Source organism: Aulostomus chinensis, chromosome 19 (genome assembly GCF_037954235.1).
Source record: "Aulostomus chinensis isolate RoL2024-O1b breed Wild chromosome 19, RoL_Achi_v1.0, whole genome shotgun sequence".
NCBI lineage: Eukaryota > Metazoa > Chordata > Actinopteri > Syngnathiformes > Aulostomidae > Aulostomus > Aulostomus chinensis.
This window is the reverse complement of record NC_141338.1, coordinates 19,515,871-19,535,932: the sequence shown is the minus strand read 5'-3', so window position 1 is coordinate 19,535,932 and position 20,062 is coordinate 19,515,871. Positions and strand designations below refer to the sequence as shown.

The 20,062-nt window shown below is 48.4% G+C and overlaps 2 protein-coding genes across 10 annotated transcripts in view; one reads left to right on the top strand and one right to left on the bottom strand.

Moving 5' to 3' along the window:
- tjp2a (tight junction protein 2a (zona occludens 2)) overlaps window positions 1-3,373 on the top strand; it is a 46,525-nt gene extending 43,152 nt beyond the window's left edge. For 4 of the 6 annotated variants that reach the window (XM_086187446.1, XM_086187443.1, XM_086187441.1 and 1 more), the window contains 5 exons: window positions 562-768; window positions 887-901; window positions 1,084-1,161; window positions 1,315-1,400; window positions 1,511-3,373. In XM_086187446.1, the coding sequence (XP_086043572.1) occupies window positions 562-768; window positions 887-901; window positions 1,084-1,161; window positions 1,315-1,400; window positions 1,511-1,667 (543 nt within the window). In that variant the 3' untranslated portion in view covers window positions 1,668-3,373. The remainder of the gene's footprint in view (window positions 1-561; window positions 769-886; window positions 902-1,083; window positions 1,162-1,314; window positions 1,401-1,510) is intronic. The other 2 variants (XM_086187442.1, XM_086187447.1) reach the window with 1 other exon arrangement.
- On the bottom strand, window positions 3,322-19,091 carry LOC147244309 (amyloid-beta A4 precursor protein-binding family A member 1-like). 4 transcript variants are annotated; one of them, XM_086187451.1, is made up of 13 exons: window positions 18,818-19,091; window positions 12,380-14,294; window positions 11,248-11,592; window positions 10,776-10,815; window positions 9,504-9,643; window positions 7,647-7,679; window positions 7,437-7,529; window positions 7,128-7,328; window positions 5,870-6,049; window positions 5,208-5,420; window positions 4,846-4,965; window positions 4,509-4,649; window positions 3,322-3,889 (listed from the first exon to the last, which is right to left on the bottom strand). In XM_086187451.1, exons 2-13 carry the CDS (start codon window positions 14,216-14,218, stop codon window positions 3,818-3,820), a joined length of 3,417 nt encoding a protein of 1,138 aa, XP_086043577.1. In that variant the 5' UTR covers window positions 14,219-14,294; window positions 18,818-19,091; the 3' UTR covers window positions 3,322-3,817. The 4 variants fall into 4 exon arrangements, with proteins under 4 accessions (XP_086043577.1, XP_086043576.1, XP_086043575.1 ...); XM_086187450.1 differs by lacking the exon at window positions 18,818-19,091 and adding an exon at window positions 18,681-18,778 and having other exon boundaries at window positions 3,332-3,889; window positions 9,498-9,643; XM_086187449.1 differs by lacking the exon at window positions 18,818-19,091 and adding an exon at window positions 18,030-18,187 and having other exon boundaries at window positions 3,332-3,889; window positions 9,498-9,643.
- Window positions 19,092-20,062: the final 971 nt, after the last annotated feature.

Here is a 20,062-nt window from a genome sequence, read left to right as displayed (position 1 = left end):
AGGAATGATGGCGAGAATGTCTGCTAACAAACCCATGCCCCCTCATATAGGCCCACATTAGATTTCCATCCATTCATCCATTTTCCTCCACTTATCCTGTCAAGGGTCTGGGGGGTGGAGCCTAACCCAGCAGCCTTTGGGCAAAATGTGGGGTTCACCCTGGACAGGTCACCAGTCCATCACAGGACCAACATAGAGACAGACAACCATTCACACTCTCAGTCACACCTACAGTCAATTTAGAGTATCAATCAGCCTCGTCCTCTCTTGATGTCTTTGGACTGTGGAGGAAGCTGGAGTACCAGAGAGAACCCACACAGGAACAGGGAGAACATGGAGACTCCACACAGAAAGATCCTGTGATGGAGCCGGGACTGGAACCTGGAACCTTCTTGCTGAGAGGAGACAGTGCTGACCACTGCACCACCGTGCCGGCCCTTGTTTTCAAACTGTCTTTTGAACTGGACAGTTTCTAGCATCTTTATGAATGTGTATTTCAAAATTTTGGGCTTGAAATATGTGTGTCCATCTGGAAGTGTAAATGGTGCTTTCCTGCGACAGGTGCGGACTCAAACTCGGACTGACTCATCGCGCAGCTATGACTCACACTCCAGCAGCACCATCAGCAGCGATGCGGCAGGTGGAAATAAGCCCCTTCCCCCTCCCGTGGCCCTGAAGCCCTCCATCGCCCGTCTGAACCAGACATCAGAGGAGCAGAACCCAGAGGAAGTGGAGGCAGACCCTGCCAACAAGTCCTTCCTGGGGAAGGTGACTAGTACCATCACGTCTGTTCTCACTGAGACATTCTGATTTCAATTCTGTGTGTTAATACGTTGTTGTTCCACTTTCTTCTTCTATTACTTCTCTTGCTTCTAATATGAACTAGCAAATGGGGGACCAGGTAACTGAACGTCTGTCTGTGGTCTTTTGAATAAGCTTTCATTCCACAACGTCACTCTCCCTCTCAAACGTGCCGCCTGACTTTACATCTACATCTTCTTCACATCTGGGTGCAGCATCTATTGATGATGAATAGTGTTTATTTACAAAACTCATTAAATGTCATCATTTGTTCTCACCAAGATTAAAGCGTTTGAGAAGATGGACCACCTGGCTCGTGCTCAGAGGCTCCTGGAGCTGCAGGAGGCAGAAAAGGCTCGAGTAGGTGTTGCTACGTTGCTATCATCATAATATCCGTAAATTTTGTCCAAGTAAACAGACTTGGCCCTGCTCAGGCTCCATGTCAGGTTCAGACATCTTTTATTTTCTGGATCACTTCTGACATATCTGGGTCTTGTTCATCCCTCTGCACAGTTGGAAATTGCCCAGAAGCATCCAGACATCTACGCCATCCCCATAAAACTGCCAAAACCCAACCTCAACCGTCCCCAGCCAATAGGGTGAGAGCCTCAGTCCTCTCTCACAGGCAAGCAGTCTACATGTGTCTGACACAAGAACACCAACCAGCTTCCTCACCGTGGGTGTGTGTGTGTGTGCGTGCGTGTTTCAGTTCTAGCTCCAACGCTGAGCCACAGACTCCATCCAGGCCACCGTACTCTGAGACCAGAGGCCACGAGGATGACGAGGCAGAGTACCGCCGACAGCTGGCTGAGCAGACCAAGAGAGGATACTACAATCCCCAGAAATACAAAGACACAGAGTTGTAGTTCAAACAACAGGATGTGACATCATCGCTATACTTTTTTACTTTTTTTTTTTGACAGCACTCATTGCCCTTTTAACTAGTTAAGTAACAATACCCCAAAACTTTTTGCAGACTCTGAGTCCTGGAAAGACACTTTTAAAAACCATTGTCACTTGTGTGTGTGTGTGTGTGTGTGTGTGTGTGTGTGTGTGTGTGTGTGTGTGTGTGGTCAACCACACAACAACAGCCACTCTTCATATGTCCTCACAACAACAAAAAGTGCTTGATATTTCAGTGAGTCTGAGAGTGTGTATATATTCTTTTAATGTCGGACTGATGAGCTTTCCACCTTGACGCTGACACTGCCCCTCCCATGCTGTAGCACCATTGGCTACCAAGTGAAGCACCTGGTTGTCTTTGAGTCCCCGGTGGTCGCTGAAAGAGTCCCAGAACTGCAGCCTGCTGTGGACACTGGAGACGCCGTGTCATGCCTACTTGCTCCTTTGTCTTTTTTAGAGGAAGAAATGAATTTTGTCTAAAAATCAAGTGGTATAAAGTAAAACTGAGCTTTTTTTAATTATGTTTTTCATTGTACACAGACGAAGTGTATTGGCCACCATCTTTGTTCAGAGACTTTAGGACATAGCGCAGACACATTTTTAATCCAGATTGACAGGAGCAGTCTGAGGTTCGGTTTTTTTTAAGTTAGCCAGGTATTTCTTTTTCTGCCGCCAACACCCGAGAGGTGAAACTGCCTGCTCACTACTGCGGTGCTGCAGACAGTTGGACTCAACCCTCAGCTCTGCTGTTAGCATTTGCGTCAGCAGTACTTCAGTTATGTCATCTCTCTGCAGCTTTCAATCAGCTGGTCATATCTTCCTCGTCACATCTTGTCAGCTGATTGCGCACCTCCGTGTTGGTATAATGCACGTATCCAAGTGCCTTGTAACTCTTCAAATGTCAGAACCATCAGAAGTGGAGTAAAAGTGGACTGACGGTGAGCAAAACTGCTCTTAAAGGAGAAAGCCTGAGTTGTAGTTTTTAGTTTAGTGGTTTTTCTGTTTGCTTTCCTTGGTTTGGAAGTATGTTCCCTTCATCAGAGACCAATAGTAAGTCATTGTCATGTTAAAGACAAATAATCTCACTCATGACATCGATGTCTGAATGAATTCTGCTCATGAGATGGTTTTTATCCGCCAATTTGTTCCTTCTCTTTCTTTTTTGCCCTCGATTTAGTCTGGAAGACGAAGTAAAGCCCAGTGGCTTTGTTTAACTCCTTGCTCAACTTTTCTTGTGGGACTAAATTGAGGGTTAAAAAAAACAAAACATCTTAGAGTGTGTAAGACCAACTTTGTGCATAAGAACACGGAATGAATGAGGCCAAACGTGCAGAAGAATTTCTACACACGAGTGTTAACTCAAGTTCGAGCTGACCAGATGCACGAGTCATAACTGTTAAAATGTTCGGGGAGTTTGTGTCCTTACACGCGCTGGGACGCGGGGTCTTTGAGGCGCGGCAGCATTCCTGTTTGCCACCGATGTAGACAATCACCTTTTTATTGCAAAAACTTTTATATTGAAACATTCCCTCAAATCACGTGCTTGGAATGTGACAATCATGTTTTTAATGTTTGTGATTTTTGTTTTTTTTCCTGTGGTTTCATGAGTGTGACTGCACAGACTCGGATTCAAATAAATAAATCGGTTTTGTTTGTTTTTTTAACACTGCCTGAAAGTGTCGGGGTTTTGTTCTTGTGGCAGTCGGGAGCCAAGAGGACAGGAAGAGCAATACTCCATGCCTGTATGGAAGCAAGCGAGAAGTTTCCAGTCAGCCTTCAGTTTATTCAGCAGAAGAGTTGTACAGTTTGAAGTTGTTGCGTATCATCTGGATCGCCCTGACGACGTATAGGTCCAACATCATGAAGAGTACATTCAGATATTACAGCTATTCAACGAAAGGTTAACATTTACTCTGTTAAATATGCACAATAAAACCCCAGGATTTGTCTTTGGTCAAACAGAACGCGTCAGTCACACGAACACGGCCTAAAGAAAGAATCCGCTCTCCCAACCGTCCGTGTTCGTGAGAGCGGGACAGCGCGGAGTGCAGATGAAGGCAATTGAAGTGATCTCAAACAACTGAACAATGATGTGCTGAAAACTGTGCTGGGGTCAAATGTAGACAGGTTGCTCCTGTGCTGTCAGCAGGCGGTACATGGCTGCAGGCATCGTCTTCATGTGGATCTGCGGTGCGACAGAGAGATGCAGTGAGTTCCTCCTGAAGCGTATTTATCTCAACTACTTCATCCACTAAACACTGTTTTCCTGAGCAGTAGCTGCTGATGAAGCTCCTCAAGTACGGACCGCTCCTTCACTATCTGCTGACTGGAGAATTAGCAGAATTCCACACTCTTGTCATACGATCGGAAATGAAATATTAACCAGAGTACGACAGACTGATCTAAACCCGCAGCAGTTAGGTGCGCGTTAAATTGTTGCTACAGGCGACTGTGTCCTGTCTCACAGGACACTTGTTTTGTTTTGTCTTGTCAATATTTGTTTGTTTTTGTTTCCTAGTTTCCAGTATCTGAGGAATGCCTTGATGGAATTTACTTCCAAATTTGGCACAAACATGTACCTGGACTCAGGAGGTGACTCTGAAGTCAAAGGTCACTGTGAGAGGTACTCAGCGAGCTTAGAGTACGTGAAGGCAGCGCTACAAGCTAGCAGCAGTTTCAGCTCAGGTGGCCGAGTGGAACCACGTTCTACAATTCAGTGAACCATCAACATGATGGCGTTACAGTTAAAGTGCTGTGGTGCGGGCCAACTCTTCCGTATGCATGTCATGTTGTTGATGGAGTACCTCTCCCATTGCATTAGACAGGATCTGAACAATCCTCTCATGAGGTGTCGCCACAACACTCTGGCTGTTGATCTCAATTATGCGGTGACCGACGCGGACGCCACCCCTCTCAGCGATCCCACCTCTCATCAGGCTGCAGATCTGCACACAAGTCAAGAACACGGGCAGGTGACTAAACCCTGCCAACTGTAAATGGATAAAATAGAATGAAATACATCCAAACAACAGAAAACGTTTACTGGGTTACCATGGATACTTCCAGCGGACCATAGTCAACGTGTGTGTGTGTGAGAGAGAGAGAGAGAGAGACCAACCAATGATCAGTGTCAATACTCACGATGCCGTTCTGGACACTGAAGCCCAGCTGGTATCGGAGGTCTGGTCTCCGAATGAGCACCATGGTGACAGGTGGGCACCTGACGATGTTCATCTTGATCCTGCTCTGAGACTTCAGACCCTGAGGAGGAGGAGGAGGAGGAGGGAGGGAGGGAGGAGGAGGAGGAGGAGGAGGAGGAGGAGGAGGAGGAGGAGGAGGAGGAGGAGGAGGAGGAGGAGGAGGAGGAGGAGGAGGAGGAGGAGGAGGAGGAGGAGGAGGAGGAGTCGCGTGAGCGCCGCCGGCTCCATGAGTTTAAGAGAAACTGAGCTCCACTCAACAGGTTTAGGGAAAGACAAACAAGAGTTGGGTCGTGCCCTCGGTACCTTGATGATGCTCTGGCAGGTGCTGAGCGGTAAACCCACCAGGCTGGTCCCATTGATGGTCATGATCTGGTCCCCGATGTTGAGTCGCCCAGACTTCTCAGCCGGACCAGCATGCATCAGGCTGGCTATGATGACAGTGGGGAGGATGGACCCCCAGCCTGACTCCACTATCACCACGCCCAGAATCTCCCCTTTCTGCTTCTCGATGTAAACCTTCAAGACAAAACACTCCAGCGTCACTTCATGCATCACCACATCTTTGTGTGTCTCCCCTTAGTGGAGTGACAAAGTTGCAGTTTCTGATTGTTTTTTATGGCTGCCGGACTCAGAGACACACAAAGTGACAGCAGAGCAAGGAGCAAAGGGAGGAGGGTTGAGGTCGCACCCAGCTGAGCGTCTCAAATTCACCTCCACAGGGGTTCGCAACGTTTCCCGGAGTCATTTACGCTGTCACACTGCCGCTCACTGGAGCCTCTGCAAGACCAGCCACCAAGCAGGCGGAGCAGAAACAATCAGGTGTTATGACAACACAAGCACTCTGTCTTTGACTGAGAGAAAATCGCCAGGATTACCGTGATAATCAAGTCTGTGCTGGGATGTGGAACTCAACCTTCCCTGCAACAGAACCTAGGAGCTCTGCTGCCACCTGCTGGCTCACTTACATCTCTGCAGTTCTCTGACTTGGAGAAGTGGATGAGGTCATCGTTGTACATGTCCTGAGTGTTGAGCAGGTCGCTGTACTCGCGCTGGCTCAGGTCCTCGGGGTCGATACCGTTGGCCCTGAGGAACTCCTGGTAGGCCACGCTGAAGGACTGGCCGATGGACTGAGCGATCAGCTGGGCCTGACAGAGACCAACAGGGTACCGTGTCAGTGAGCTGAGCCAAGATTCACGTGTAAAACCAACAACATCTGAACCTCCATGCTGAGCCTGACTCAGTCAGGGATCACTGCTGTGTTAGGGAGCGGTTCTGGCTGCTGCGATGTGACTGGAAAATCATGGACGGACCTACAAAAACAGGACACAGGCCAGCTTAGCATCCCTCTCTAAGCTCAAGTCACGTGTTTGCCTACGCTAAATTACGGTTTGCTAAATGTTCCAGATTTGAAAGGTGAAACGAGTCCTAACTCAGAAATAAGTTAGCATCTTCGAGCATCAGGTTACTCCCCGCAGGGTCACAAGAGTTTTGTCTCTTCCTGTTTAAGGTCCGTGCTTGACCCAAGTGTAAGATATTGCAGTGCTTTATTCAGTGTACGTACGTATGTTGTCAAATGCATCAGCAAATACCACACCCATGAAACACTGAATCAATGGGTCTCGAAAAAGGTTGTCGCTAAGAAGCGGCCAACAAGGTTGGGGAGGCCGTGGCGGACATTAACCATCATCACACTGAACGCGGGGAGGAAGGACAAAGCAAAAAAAGCATTTCCCCACCTGCTTCCAGTGTTTATGCTAAGCTAGGCTAAACCCTCAGCTAATCAACTAAATAATGAACTCAACTGAAATGTCTGAGAGCTCCGGCACATTTCATATCATAAAAAAAGCAGCCTTTTATCCAGGAAAGGTCATCTCAGGTGAATGTAGCGTTTAGCTGCTGCTGACAAAGACGCCCGTGGACGGCTGCTGTCACAGATCATGAAGCGTTCACAAACTGTTGCCTTCCTGACAGAATAGCTGGCCGTTTCCGGGAGCCTGACAGGAGAGTTAGTGAGTTATTTCCATTTGACGCACAAATATGCTTCATGAGTAAAGACTCGCTCGCTCTGGCAGTCATGACCTCTGGTTATCCTCGTTCTGAACTGTGTATTCTCCTCAAAAAGGCCAGAGCAGTATTTTAAAGTGTTTTTTTTCCAGTCAGCCCTCTTTGAACAGAGTCAGATGGGATTCAAAGGTGGCGGTGAGCAGTTTTAATGTCACTCACGTCCTCTGACTCAAAGACGTGGCAGATCATCCTGTAGAGCCGCCTGTCATCGTGGCTCATGGTGGTTTGCTGGGCTGTGTGGTCCAGGTTCTCCTGTGCACTGTGGGACCGGACCATCTTACCTCGGGCCATCAGGACCACCATGTTACCAATGTCGGCGATGTAGGAGATGGTCCTCAGGGGCAGGTCCATTATGCACTCCTGGACGGAGACATGTTTTATGACGAGGTTGGGGACAGAATATGTTGCTCTCCCACAGGGTGGAGCGCAGCAGCGTCATCTCAACCACGCTTGCTATCGAGTGCATACCTGACTGTCTGCATTGAGGACTTTGATCCTCTGTGTGGACATGAAGAGATCCACCTCTGCAGTCGATGGAGCCTCGCTGTCGGGGCTCTGAACCTGGGAGACGCGGCCATTTCAGACACCATCAGAGGAAGAGACGAGAGCATAGGGATGTCAAGAGGACTAACGTCTCCGGTAACAGACAACAATTCAGAGAAACGGGAAGTAACTTACCTTCTTCCTGTTCTTTGTCTGCTTCTGAGCCGCCTGCAGGGATCAGACAACAGAGCACACACTCACAACCAGAATAACCAACAGCTTTTGCGGAGGATGGACGCACAACGGGATCCCCTCGTTCACTCTGGACTGTCTCTAATCTAAATGCCAAATTAAGGGACAAAAGGACCTTAGAGGCGTATGTTTGCGTGGGAGGACAGTCACGTTGCCGTCTGTCATCTGACAGCGACAGGCTGCCACAGGCCTCTGCGGAAAAACATGATCAAAAGTTTACTGGACATTGATGTGACATAAACAACCCCGAAGGAAGCGAAGGGACCTGGTCGACTTGTGGCCAACGTCTCATCACAGTCTCGGTTTTGTTTGCAAATGTCGGCTCAGGCCGCCTTCCGAGATGCATGGAAGTTTCATGAGCTGTAACAGCAGAGGTGCGGTGAACACGGGATCGATGTCCATTTGGGGCGTATGTACGTGTGCACCCAAATACGTGGCGTGATCAGAGCGAACGAAAAAGCGCATTCTGTCTGCAGCAGGAGCACTGAGCACAGAGCTGCTCTGCCCACTCATACTCGTCTGTTTCACGGGGAGACTGCGACTGAGTGTTGGATCCATAGAACAAAAGGAGACGGTTTCATGATGGAGGCAGGCTCAGAGCAGCAGCTGTGTGCAGGAGCAGCATTTCAAAAGCAACCTTTTCTTTTCATGTCCGCTCATCACTGTCACGTCACGGACTTCCTGATATGAAGACTGTGTTTGTCTGTCCTACCTGAAACTGAGCATCATTTTTCACCAAGTACCTCCAGTATTAATACTATATGAGGTGGTATGAATACAAGACCCTGCTGACCTGGCGCAGGTGACCCTCTTCAGGACATGGACAGTCAGCTGCTAACACAACGCCGTTCGCTTGGAGGCGTTTTCCATCTCCGATGCTGCCACGTTGATTCCTCTGTCTAATGTCACATGCCTGTCACTTCTTCCCTGCTGCTCAGAAACAGGAGCAGCCAGTGAGCGCACAGCACAACTTCCTGTGTAGGCTACCATTTCAGAGCAGTGGGGAAAATGGATGTCTGGTGTGTGATATCAGTGAGAGATGAGTGAACCAACGGCAGGCAGCAGGGCTCTGGATCAGGCCTACTAGACGATGTGCATCAGTGCACTGAACTGCATATTCATTTCCACTGATCCTTCATTCATTCATTGGTTTCATTTAATGATGCAGTCCCCAATCCTCCCCTGTTGGATCTGGACCCAGGAGTTCAGCTTGCTCCTCCTCCCTCTGGCTCTCATCACCCTCTCTCCTCCCTCCAGCCTCTCTACACCACAACGGTAACCCTTCTTCTCACCTCGACAGCAGAGCCGCGTTAAAGTGCGCCGTCCGTTATACTAGCTCGGTGAATGTGAATGAAGTTGAAAGTATTTCTCTCTTTGCGTGATGCCTGTTGGATATCGCGCTCAGTGACTGGAGCGGCGGGCATGCTCCGCTGTCTCCAGGGCTCACGGCCATGAAAGACAGTTTATGCAACATGCAGTAGAGCTGATAGGACTGTGGCTCAGAGGCAGTGATCCGTGCATGAGGCCTCCTGCATGAACCCTGGGACTTCTTGCCCATCGGCTACAGTGCCTGCAGAGGGTTAGCGGCGTTAAAATACAGAAATTTGAAGAGAACCTCTGTGACAGCAGCTTTGAGCTCTGCGCTCCTCCATGTCTGTTGTTTAGCAGCTCATGAGATTTGCATATTTGGGCTCTGATCATATCTTTGATTGTTTGACTGTTGGTCTCTTCAGCAGGTACGGTTCTGTTCTTACTCGACCTCGCAATGATACCAAAACAGAACAAGCGACTCACCCGCACCCTGTTCATGGCCTCCTGTGCCTGCTGCATGCGGGCACTCTTTGTGGGCGTTCTCTCCGACAGCAGGTGGGTGCAGCCCAGGTAGGTTGCTGCAAAGATGATGCCATCAATGAGGTCATCGGGGTCACATGGTCCTGGAACTGCATAAAACCAAATGCATTCATTAGGCACACAGATCTCAGTCAGCCATCAACTGGTCAGTCAGCCATCATTTGAATAGCAGTGCACATGTAAACACAATGCAACATGAAGGGCTTTACACACACACACACACACGCACGCACACACACACACACACGCACGCACACACACACACACACACACACACGCACGCACACACACACACACGCACACACACACACACACACAAGCACGTGTGCGCATAAAAACAGCAAAAATAGCTGTTCGAGCCTCAACACACAACCCAGACGACATAACAAACCGTTGCAAAACAGGAACCCAGGAAATTCAAGTAGAAAACTTTCACAGTAAAAATTCAGATGAGAGTAAAATGATCAAATCAACAGTGAAGGAATGAAACAAAGAAGAATAAAATGAAAAACTTCTGGCAAAGGAAGAATCGATCAATTACAGGAAGGGTAAAACAAAATTAATCAGATGAGGGACAAGACTCATTACAATTATTAAAATGAAAAATAGAAAAGATTAAAAGGAAAACAATGGAAAGATTATATCCTCATATTGGGATAAGTAGTAAGGTGGCACAGTGGTGCAGTCTGCATGTTCTCCCTGTTCCTGTGTAGGTTCTCTCTGGTACTCCAGCTTCCTCCACAGTCCAAAGACATCAAGAGGGGACGAGGCTGATTGATACTCTAAATTGACTGTAGGTGTGACTGTGAGTGTGAATGGTTGTCTGTCTCTATGTGTTGGTCCTGTGATGGACTGGAGACCTGTCCAGGGTGAACCCCGCCGCTGGGACAGGCTCAAGCCATAAGCGGAAGAAAATGGATGGATGGATGGATGGATGGATGGATGGGTGGATGGATGGATGGATGGATGGACTGTACGCTAAAAAGTGCATATCAACACAAAATATATGAGGAAAATAAACCAAATCCATAGACTCACGCTTAAAGTTGAATCAAAAAGGTGACTTAAGTTGGTCTAAAATCCTCCAGCTGCCCTCCACAGATGTGCCATCACAATGTAAGGATGCATCACCGCAGGGTTTTGTTCTGACCTTAGCGATTCTTAAAACCACAGCTAGAGGACCAGAGGGTTCTAGGAGGTTCAGAAGGAGAGTCCACTTACCATCCACAAACGTGGGGAAGGGGGGGAGAGATCTGCGCATCTACAGAAAGACACAAACAACACCATCAGCATCTCCATCTCTCCTGCTCACACCCTGCAGCCTTCTCCTCAACTGTGGTAATTCTCTGGGTCACACATTTAGATGCTGGAACATCTGGAATGTCAGGGAACAAGTGCTTCCTGTCTGTAAGTCTAAACTGAGGGCTAAAAAGGCCCGAATGCCAAAGAACATCTCCTGAATGAGGCCCAAAGATGAACCAGGTTTCCCACCAATGCCGAGTCTCTTTCTAAATCTTTCTTTGCTAAGGTTTCAGGGCAATGCATCAGAAAAGTACCTCCAGGATGTAAAGACTGCCCTAAAAAGAAGCTTTAGTGTGCTGGTCATTCTCACAGCTGCCAAGTCTCCATCACAGGCGGGACGTCCACACTGCTCTCGACCGTCAGCGTGGACACCGGGAGGCTGACCACTCACCTCCTGCACCGACGGCTGCCGGAGAGGCGACTGAGACTGAACTTGAGGCCGCTGCTGTTGAGATGGGAGCTGCTGATTCGGTTGTTGGTGCTGATGTTGACGCGGTGCTTGATGCTGATTAGATGACGCGCGCGTGTGTGGTTGCAGCTGCGCGTGTGTCTGCGGTGGCCGTGCGGCGTCCCTCTGCTGCAACTGGTTGCCTTGGTGGTGATGGTGGTTGTGCTGGGGCTGCTGTCGGTGATGGTGCTGGGAGGGAAGTGACCTCGACGACTCGGCTCTCAGCGGACTGACCAACTCGCGACCTGAGGACTCAGACGCTGACTGAGACGGAGAGTGAGGAGAAGACTGAGGGATGGAAACAGAGAGAGAGGGAAAAACAAATTAACGAGACACATGACTGAAACTGCGATACAGAGACAAAACTGAAACGGCCAAGACTTGAAAAAAGAAACTACTCAGTTCAATAAAATCAACGCAAAAATGCAATCTTCAATTCGCATTTGACTCATTCCTCTTCGTGGACGGTACAACTGGGCGCTCATGTCTTCATGCGTCGTCACAAAGCTCTTTTTTAAACAGATATTTAGCTTTCTTATTCCTGAAAGACAAAACAAATCTAAAAGTAAATTAACATTCAATCAAAAAGGGTTTTTTTCAGCCAATCCTGAAACTGAACCATGTGTCGTCTCCTATGCCAGCTTTTTGTGATGAAAAATGATGGTTTTGTTGTCATTTTTAAATTTCGTGACTTTTCCAGGTTTTTCATGATCCTGCGAAACCTGGAAGACACACACCCCCCCCCCCCCCGAACCAACACCTTAGGTGTTAAATGGTGCACAGACCCTCAACTTGATAATTCAATTTATTATCAAACAGTAAATCAATCATCCTCTCTCCACTGTATATCATTTATATTATGTATATTTATGTAACCCCATTGAAAACCACATTTGAAGGCTCCATATCTGTTCATTTCAGAATGTTCTCACACCCTGATATCGGTCTCATTCCCCCCCAAAAAACCCCTAAATCAGTCAGGTCCTAAAACGCATCTGCTCGAAGGACCGGCTCCCCTGCAAGTGTGTTTATGATGTGACTCCGCAACAGAGAAGTGATACTGGTGTGGGTGTACCTCCTCCGTGGGGCTCGCCTCCTGTCTCATCACCCATATTGGCTCCACAGGATGGTCAGGTGTGTAGGGGGACCGTACCGTCTTGGTCTTGACCTCCTCGATGGCCTCCCTGATGTCCTTAATCGCCAAGCTGATGGCATCTCCTGAGACCTTCATGACTTCCTCTCCTGAGAGATTCCCCTCATCCCCCCGGCAACCGCCAGAGTTCACCTGCACTGATGAGAGATTCTTGGCCAGGGTGTCTGGTAGTCTGGTTGAAAGCCTGTGACTTTTGGAAATGGGGCTCTGATCGGCGCTCACCCCCTCTCCATCAGACTGACCGTCATAGTGGTGCAGCCGGCAGCCAACCGAGCGCTCCAGAGGGGAGGGATGCGAGTCTCGGTTCCTGCCTTGCCTGGGTGCCCGATGGGAGCCCTTTGTAGGAGAAGCTGGAACTCCTCTTTGTACATTCTCCGGTCTATGGCTGGTAAATGGCTCTTGGGGGGACTCCTGCTGGGCCTCATTTGGCTCAGTCCTCTGACCGGACTGCATGCAATTTTCTCGGTGTAGCTCAGGGTAGGAGGTCTTGAGAGGCTCAGGAAAGGATTTTGGAAGGGATTTTGGCTCCAGGTACGCATCGTGAACCGGCTCTGGGTAAGACTTTTGGTGGGACTCTGTATAAAAGTCTGCATAGGTTTTGGGGTAATATTCAGAGCAGGAATTGGAGAGGGACAGTGAGCATGACTCAGAGCAATCCTCATCATCTTCAGGTAGCAGGTCATTGTCAGGCAGGGGGCTCATACTGGTGTCCTCGCTGAGGTGGTCAAGCTGGGGGAAAGGTGCAGCATCAGGGGATGAAGGAGGAGTAGGGGACTGGAGAGGCGGGGGGCTGTGGAGTGGTCCGTCCATGCTGAGAGAGGCAGCGCTCTCTGTATCAGAGCAGGGATCAGTCACTTCACTCCCCCGAGCTGCGATATCTACCGCATCGTCCATCACGTCTTCCTGGCCCTCCGCCACCCTCGCGTCATACACTTCTGCTCCATCATTGACTGTCTGCATGCCATCATGGCTGAGGCTAGGCCGACCTGTGGGGGAGTGCTGCTCTCCGCCCTCCTCAATCAATTCCTGTTCTTTGGCCTTCTCTTCCTGTTCCTGCGATTCTTCTTCACATGTCACGTTCCACTCCTGCAGGTCCTGCTGTGGCTCAGCAGGTGGAGTTTGCTGCAGGTCAGAGTTTGCTGGACCCGGCGAGAGGTGGGTGGGGGTGACAACAGCAACGGGAGTCTGGTGAGGAGAGCCCCTGTCCTGCAATTGTTCCTTTGGAGGATCATCGGATGATGAGTTTTGCTGTGTCAGCACTTCTGCTGGAGTGTCTCTTTCATCTGCACCAGATAAAAACTCCTGCACCTCTCTGATTTGCTGCCTCTGTCTGTGACCTCGGTGCCTGGGGTTTGGGTCACCATGACGGCGGTAACGAGTGACAGCAGGGCGGAGCTGCTGGACAGGGCGTGGATCAGTGTCTTGACTCTCAGTTGAAGGAGCCACTTCTGGGACAGGACCAGGACACTGAGCCTGGCTTGCACCCTGCGCTTGCCCTGAGGGGGGCCGCCGGCGATGCCGTGGTTGACCACGTCCTGCGGGTGGGTGGTGGTGGTGTTGATGAAGAGGGTGATGGAGATGATGATGATGATGATGATGATGATGGGGATTCAGTTCTCCTTCCTGGTTGAGAATCTGACATGGCCTCCAGGATCGACGTACGGGAGGGTCCCCGTTGTGCTGCCTACTCCTGGGGGGCCCTGAGGCCTTGTGCTCCTCGCCAGCCTCCCCTGTCGCTTCTCCCTGATACTTATGGCTCATGGCTGTGGCGTGATTGTACTCCTGTGTTCAGAACACGCTCCTCTCGTCTACGCGGAAACTGCACCCATAACACAGCCTGTGAGAGACAGAGACAAGGAGTGATGTTTACTACACTCAGTCCTGAGGCGCTCGCATCAGTAGCTTTTTTTGTACAACATTTGTTACTCGGCCTCCACATTGGAAACCATCAAATAACACCCAAGCACGCCAATCTATCACAGATGACATCACTGCGCGGGTGCCTGACTCAGCGTCTCTTCACAATGACAATTTCTGGGCCGTTAAATGACTCAGGGAACAGAAGGCATGACACACACACACCGATACGTTGCTGATTCTCCAACATGGACAGAACTTTGGGAATTCTGAATTTTGACAACAAGATTTTCCATCTTTCTCAAAAACGTATATTGATTTCAAGTACTTGTTTGTTGTCATAAGTCTCCTTGGTGACGTATAACAACTAATGATCTGTACTGGCCCTAAAAAAAAAAACAAGAACACCCTTCGGTTGACACCTTCACCTAAAGGTGGTAAAGCGCGCCGATGAAATGCGACAGCGACGTTGAGGCGAGCCTCCGGGGAACTCCTGGCTCTATACAGCTAACAGTAAACAGCTGCATCCTCATCTGACTGTTCGATGCTCTTCAATATCCGCCTCACATTCACGTGTTCACCAGCAGCTGGCAGTTGGCGCTGCAGTCAAGAGGACAGGAAAGACGGAGGAGAGGCGATGGCAGGAGGACAAGGAGGGTTATCGCCCTGGCGTCAGATAAGACCTGACAGAGGGAGACGGATAGGGCGCTGATCTGAATAATAAATGTCCTGCGTGAGCTGGAAGGCCAGTTTTGATAGTTATTTAATATGATGAGACGACCAGAGTATCCATCCGTTGTTTCCTATCGCAGGCTTTACTGTGGGACCAACTGAGAAAGGACACTCAGTCAGAACATAATCCCACGAGCTAATTCAGGAATAAAAAAACTGCTTCCAGGAAAGGTTGCCAAAGGACAAAACCGTGCCATCTGATTAAAATAAGCCAAAGCTTCATATAACGCTCCCATGGAAGCTCAGGAGTATCCCTCAGTATTCCTGCTCCATCCGGAACAATGGAGAACATGAAGAAGTTATTTAACTGACCTGAACCAGAGGAATCCATGTGAGACTTAACGCACGTGTGCTCCATCGCTACTATACTTAGTGGGTAATACATAGAAATTGAAAGTACTTTAAATATAGAACTCCAAGACTGGAATCAAACCCAAAATTGTCTTTCAATGTTAACTTAATCACAATTTTCGAGAAAAACAGGAGAAAAGGGAGGTCAAAATTGCTTTGATTTTAGTGCAATTATTACCATTACTTACTTTTAAATTATGAATAAATGATTATCAGTCAAAGTCAGAGCTGAGGGGCAAACTCTTATTTTCATTTCCAAGCATTCCCTAGAAATTTGACTTCAATTAATACATGCAACATTTTTGTTTTGAGTACATCTTGGGGAAAAAAACTGCAAAGAAAAATAGACCAACAGGATTTTTAAGTAAAAGCTCGATGCTTTTGAAGGCTCGTTTAAAAAAGCTGCTGCCTTTAACCTGAGAAGATCATTGGGACCTGAAAATGAGCCTGCGTCTTAGCTGTCTGAGGCTGAATAACTGAACATTTCAAGATCCAATCTCACACAACACACCAGTGTTCCTTCAGAAGGGCTTCAGGATCACCGCAAACTAAAAGCTGCGTCCAGGGTGCTACAGAACACTGTAGCACCCCGCTGCTACTTTTTCGGCTATAAAACTGTTGAAAGTCTGTTAGAATTTTAAACGTTTGGCTTAATAACATCTGGGAAGATTAGGTAAGCAACTTAATCACGTAATTGACTGATTCGTCCACATTCAAGCTGGCGGAGTGCCAAGTATCCTCCACAGCGACGAGCTCCAAGCGCTGGGAAATGTAGAGAGACGCCAACATCCAGGGAACCGGTTTCTGTTTCATGATAATGGCCAACTAGCCCACAGTTGATGTTTAAAAATACTATATGACATGATGTAATGACTACATCACACCTTCTGTAGCTGCCAACCCAGAAACATTGGGCCGTAGTTGACGCCACAAGGCATACTAATTAAATCCGGCGGACCGGAAAAGGACACAGAGGGCAAAGGTTAATGTTCTCCCCCAAGTTGATCCTGTAATCTGACCACAAACCACAACTGCCAGGGCGGGAACATAAAGGGACACAACAGGAGCGAGGGCGGACTCCCAGGGTGGCTAATGTCCCTCTTTGCCTGCAGCGGGGGCCTGGGTGACAGAGGTTGGGTGCCTTGGAGGGAGGCTCAGGGAGGAGGGCAGGGCCGGGTCACAGATGGCCCTGGCAGCACGTCTGCAGAGCTGCGAGTGGAGCACGGCACCTCCATCTGTCAGGCTGCAGTGAAAGCTGCAGGGCGGGGATTTACAAAGCCATTAACTCCCTAATCTCCCACCGACAACAACACTCGCACACATCGAGACCTCCGACTGGACTCGGACAAAAGCAAACATCACAATCAAGACTCTTTTATTTTCATGACTGCGAAACACATCAATATTTCTACTCAACTTACGAGTCCCCCAGTGCTGTATAAAGAATGTCAGACAGGTCTTCTAAAAACCTGGGGGGACGACCTCAGCATCTACGGGTGAGATAGGATCCAGTACTATAAGGGAGGATTCCATCAGACACCAGAACTACAAGATAATATGTGAGAGGTTATGAGGAAGGAGAAGAAATGACAAGGTAGGATAACATAAAACACGCAAGGCAAAACAAGATACATTTCTGGTCATTCCAAAACAGGAAAGGGAATTCAGGTCCTCGTGTCCCTTTTTAGGCCGAGAAAACAGCTTCATACATGATACGCAAATATAAGTACGCAAGTATAAGTAAGCAGTACGCAGCATTTGCTCAATACGAAGTACCAGTTGTTGTGTAGCGACAGTCACAGCAGCAACCAGGAGAAAATAAAACTGTTGTGGAAAAAAAACAAATTACAAAAAAAAAACCCAAAAACGCCTTAATTTCTACAAAGCGACCAAACAAGTGGAGATATCCGCTGTTCAGCTGACAGAGACACAGATCAGTCTGGCTGAACGTCTGGCAGGGATCCAGCTAGCGGACACCTACAGTAAGCAGCTCCGTCAGGACTTCCAACCAGCAAAATACAGCAGAGCCTTTAAAAAGGTCAGCGGCAGACATGGAGGGCCCCCTCGGCCCTGTGACTGAGTTCCCTCGTCTACATCAACATGTTTTGTTTTTGTTTTCTTTTTTGCAGGAAAAAAAAAATCAAGCCTTTAAAATGCCTCATTTTCAAGAGTGCCTGAATGTACCACTATTTTGCATTTTTCAGGAGCAAAGGCTGACCCGACGCGCTGCAGCTCCACAACAAAGTCTGTTCTCTGGGTTTGAGCCTTGACCAGGACCACCTTCAGGTCTGCGGATATTAGTGGGACAGCAATCATGCTCTTAAAATCAGATTTTTAATTCGTGCACAGAAAATCTACGCTATGGTCACTGAGTGGAACAACAGCTTTCTGGAGTCAAACATCTCCAAACGTTTTCCATTCATGTACAGGAAGATCTGAGGGTCGGGAACACATTTGGGGCTGGGGGAGAGGCTGGGGGTGGGGGGGGGGATGGAGGGTGAGGAAGGGTTCACAAAAAGATGCTATCATAGTGGCACTTTAATATTCAGCAATGTAAAAGGATTAGATTAACAGTAACAGGCTGTAATGCAATGATCGCAGAAAGCAGGATTTAATCAGTGACATGAATGACCTGCGTTATGCATCCAGGATTACGCAAGTGGCGCCGTGTCTTGCCTCTTGTGATGTTCCGTTGACCCGTTTAATCCTGAGCTGAAGAACCTGGACCCCAAAACTGCACCCACACTGAAACAGACCCAGCAGTCCTGCCTGTGTGGAAGGTGAGTCAGGCTGATGACTGGGCGAGACAGACGTCCCTTTGGGCCTGGGGACCCTCAGTGACGTCAAACCTTTTCTGACATTTTAAAAGACAAATGAAAAAATAATTGTCCTCATTTTGTAGGTTTCCGCTTCTCTCTCTCTCTCTCTCTCCCTCCCTCCCTCACGCGCGTGGTGTGTACATGTAAACTACACACCAGACAGAAAATTAATCAAGTGCCAGAATGTCGAGTGCTTTTATTTTGAAGGCTTACTGGCTAAAGCCCCCCTCCCCTCGTCGCCTGGAACGATTTATTATATTAAAAGAGCGGAACTAAGCTCTTCCTGCTGGGGTTGTTGACCGTTATCGATTAGTGACCAGCCCCGGTGAAGGAGTGGTTTAATCTTCTGGTTAATGGTGTCATCCCCAGGTGATGCCAGACAGGCCCACCTGCACTGGGAGCCTACAAACGCACACGTCTACATGAAACGGTTGGTTCGGAGCAGATACGCGGCTAACTGTCACCTGTCTCTGGTGAAGCCGCTGGTTCGATGCCGGCAGGTGTCGTATCCGCCATGAGCGTAAACAGCAACACATTCCGACAACATCTAACGTCGCCCTCCTGCCCCCGCGGGGCCGCCGGCTGTCCCGGCATCATTTACCTGCATGTGGGTGGAGGAGAGGCCCGTCTTCGGCCGCTGCAACGCGCATCCTCGCCCCGGACCCGCGCCTGCTCGGCTGCCCGGCTCGGTTTGTCCCCTCCAACAATTTGGCCACATAAAGCGGATCGCTCAGCCCCTCCTCCCTCTGCACCGTGACATCAGAGCGGATTAGCGATGCACAAAGCGCCTTTACAAACGCTGCTGATGGTGGAGGCACAAACACGGTCCTCCGCGGCCAGGAGGGGAGGCAGCCTCGTCCCCACCCGCCATTCCCCCCGTCTGACCGCGGCGGCGCTGTGGACGTCCTGCCCGGTTTAAACACCTGTAAGAGCTGAGCAGGTGGAAAATGCAGGAGGACCAACCAGCAGTCGCTGCAGGTCTACATGAATCTGAGAACACGTCACCTCCAACTGGCAGAATAAACCAGTTTATGCTGGAAATATTTGATATATTATTTTTTTTTGTTATTGGTCTCTCAAAGACATGGAAGTGATGCTTGAAAAAAATAGAAAAATGACATTTTACAAGCCACAATTCCACAAGTGTGCTCTCGACCAACCTTGTCCTTACCTGCACTTGGTTTTATATTTCTAAATGTCAAAGCTCCGTTTGTCAGCTCTGCTATTTAGTTTGTGTTGTTTCTTGAGTGATGACGCACGTTTCAAAAAGTCAGACAAAAAAACAACAACAACAAAAAGAACATCCCATGAGCATCAAAATCAGAAAATAAGATTCCAGGAAGTAAGCAGTGACAGCCTGACCATGGCCCTGACGAATAATGTTATTAATTACTCATGTTACTAATGACCACTGTTATTAATTACCAATGTTCTTATTACCCACGTGTGCTGAGACAAGGGTTCAGCAGCAACACTTATCACTGAATATTTGGATCTTTTTTTTCTCCAACTGATAGACACATGGTTTTTGGGATTTTAAATTTGTAAAAATAAATAAATACATTTTTAAAAATGCTTAGAATAGATTCAAGTAAATCAGATATTGCTAATTTTTATGTTATTTTGTACAAAATGATTCATCAGTCTGTATTTTGGGCGATTTTGTAACCTCTGATAAAGATGACAAAATGGCGGGTCCAGTCTACGTACTGGAAAATGTACAGGCTGTCATGCAGTATTAACTCTTGGTGTGTGTGTGTGTGTGTGTGTGTGTGTGTGTGTGTGTGTGTGTGTCTACACAATGCTAAAGCATTCTCACCTCTGGTGTACCCTTGCATCTGAGCTT

Bases quoted from the DNA above. Each gene is read 5' to 3' on its own strand.
- LOC147244309 (XM_086187448.1), bottom strand. From the start codon at position 14,218: ATGAGCCATAAGTATCAGGGAGAAGCGACAGGGGAGGCTGGCGAGGAG. The intron at 5,421-5,869 runs GTAAGTGAGCCA...TTTGTCTTGAAG, and splicing joins AGTCAGAGAACTGCAGAGAT to GTTTACATCGAGAAGCAGAA. The intron at 4,650-4,845 runs GTGAGTATTGAC...ACTTGTGTGCAG, and splicing joins TCAGTGTCCAGAACGGCATC to ATCTGCAGCCTGATGAGAGG.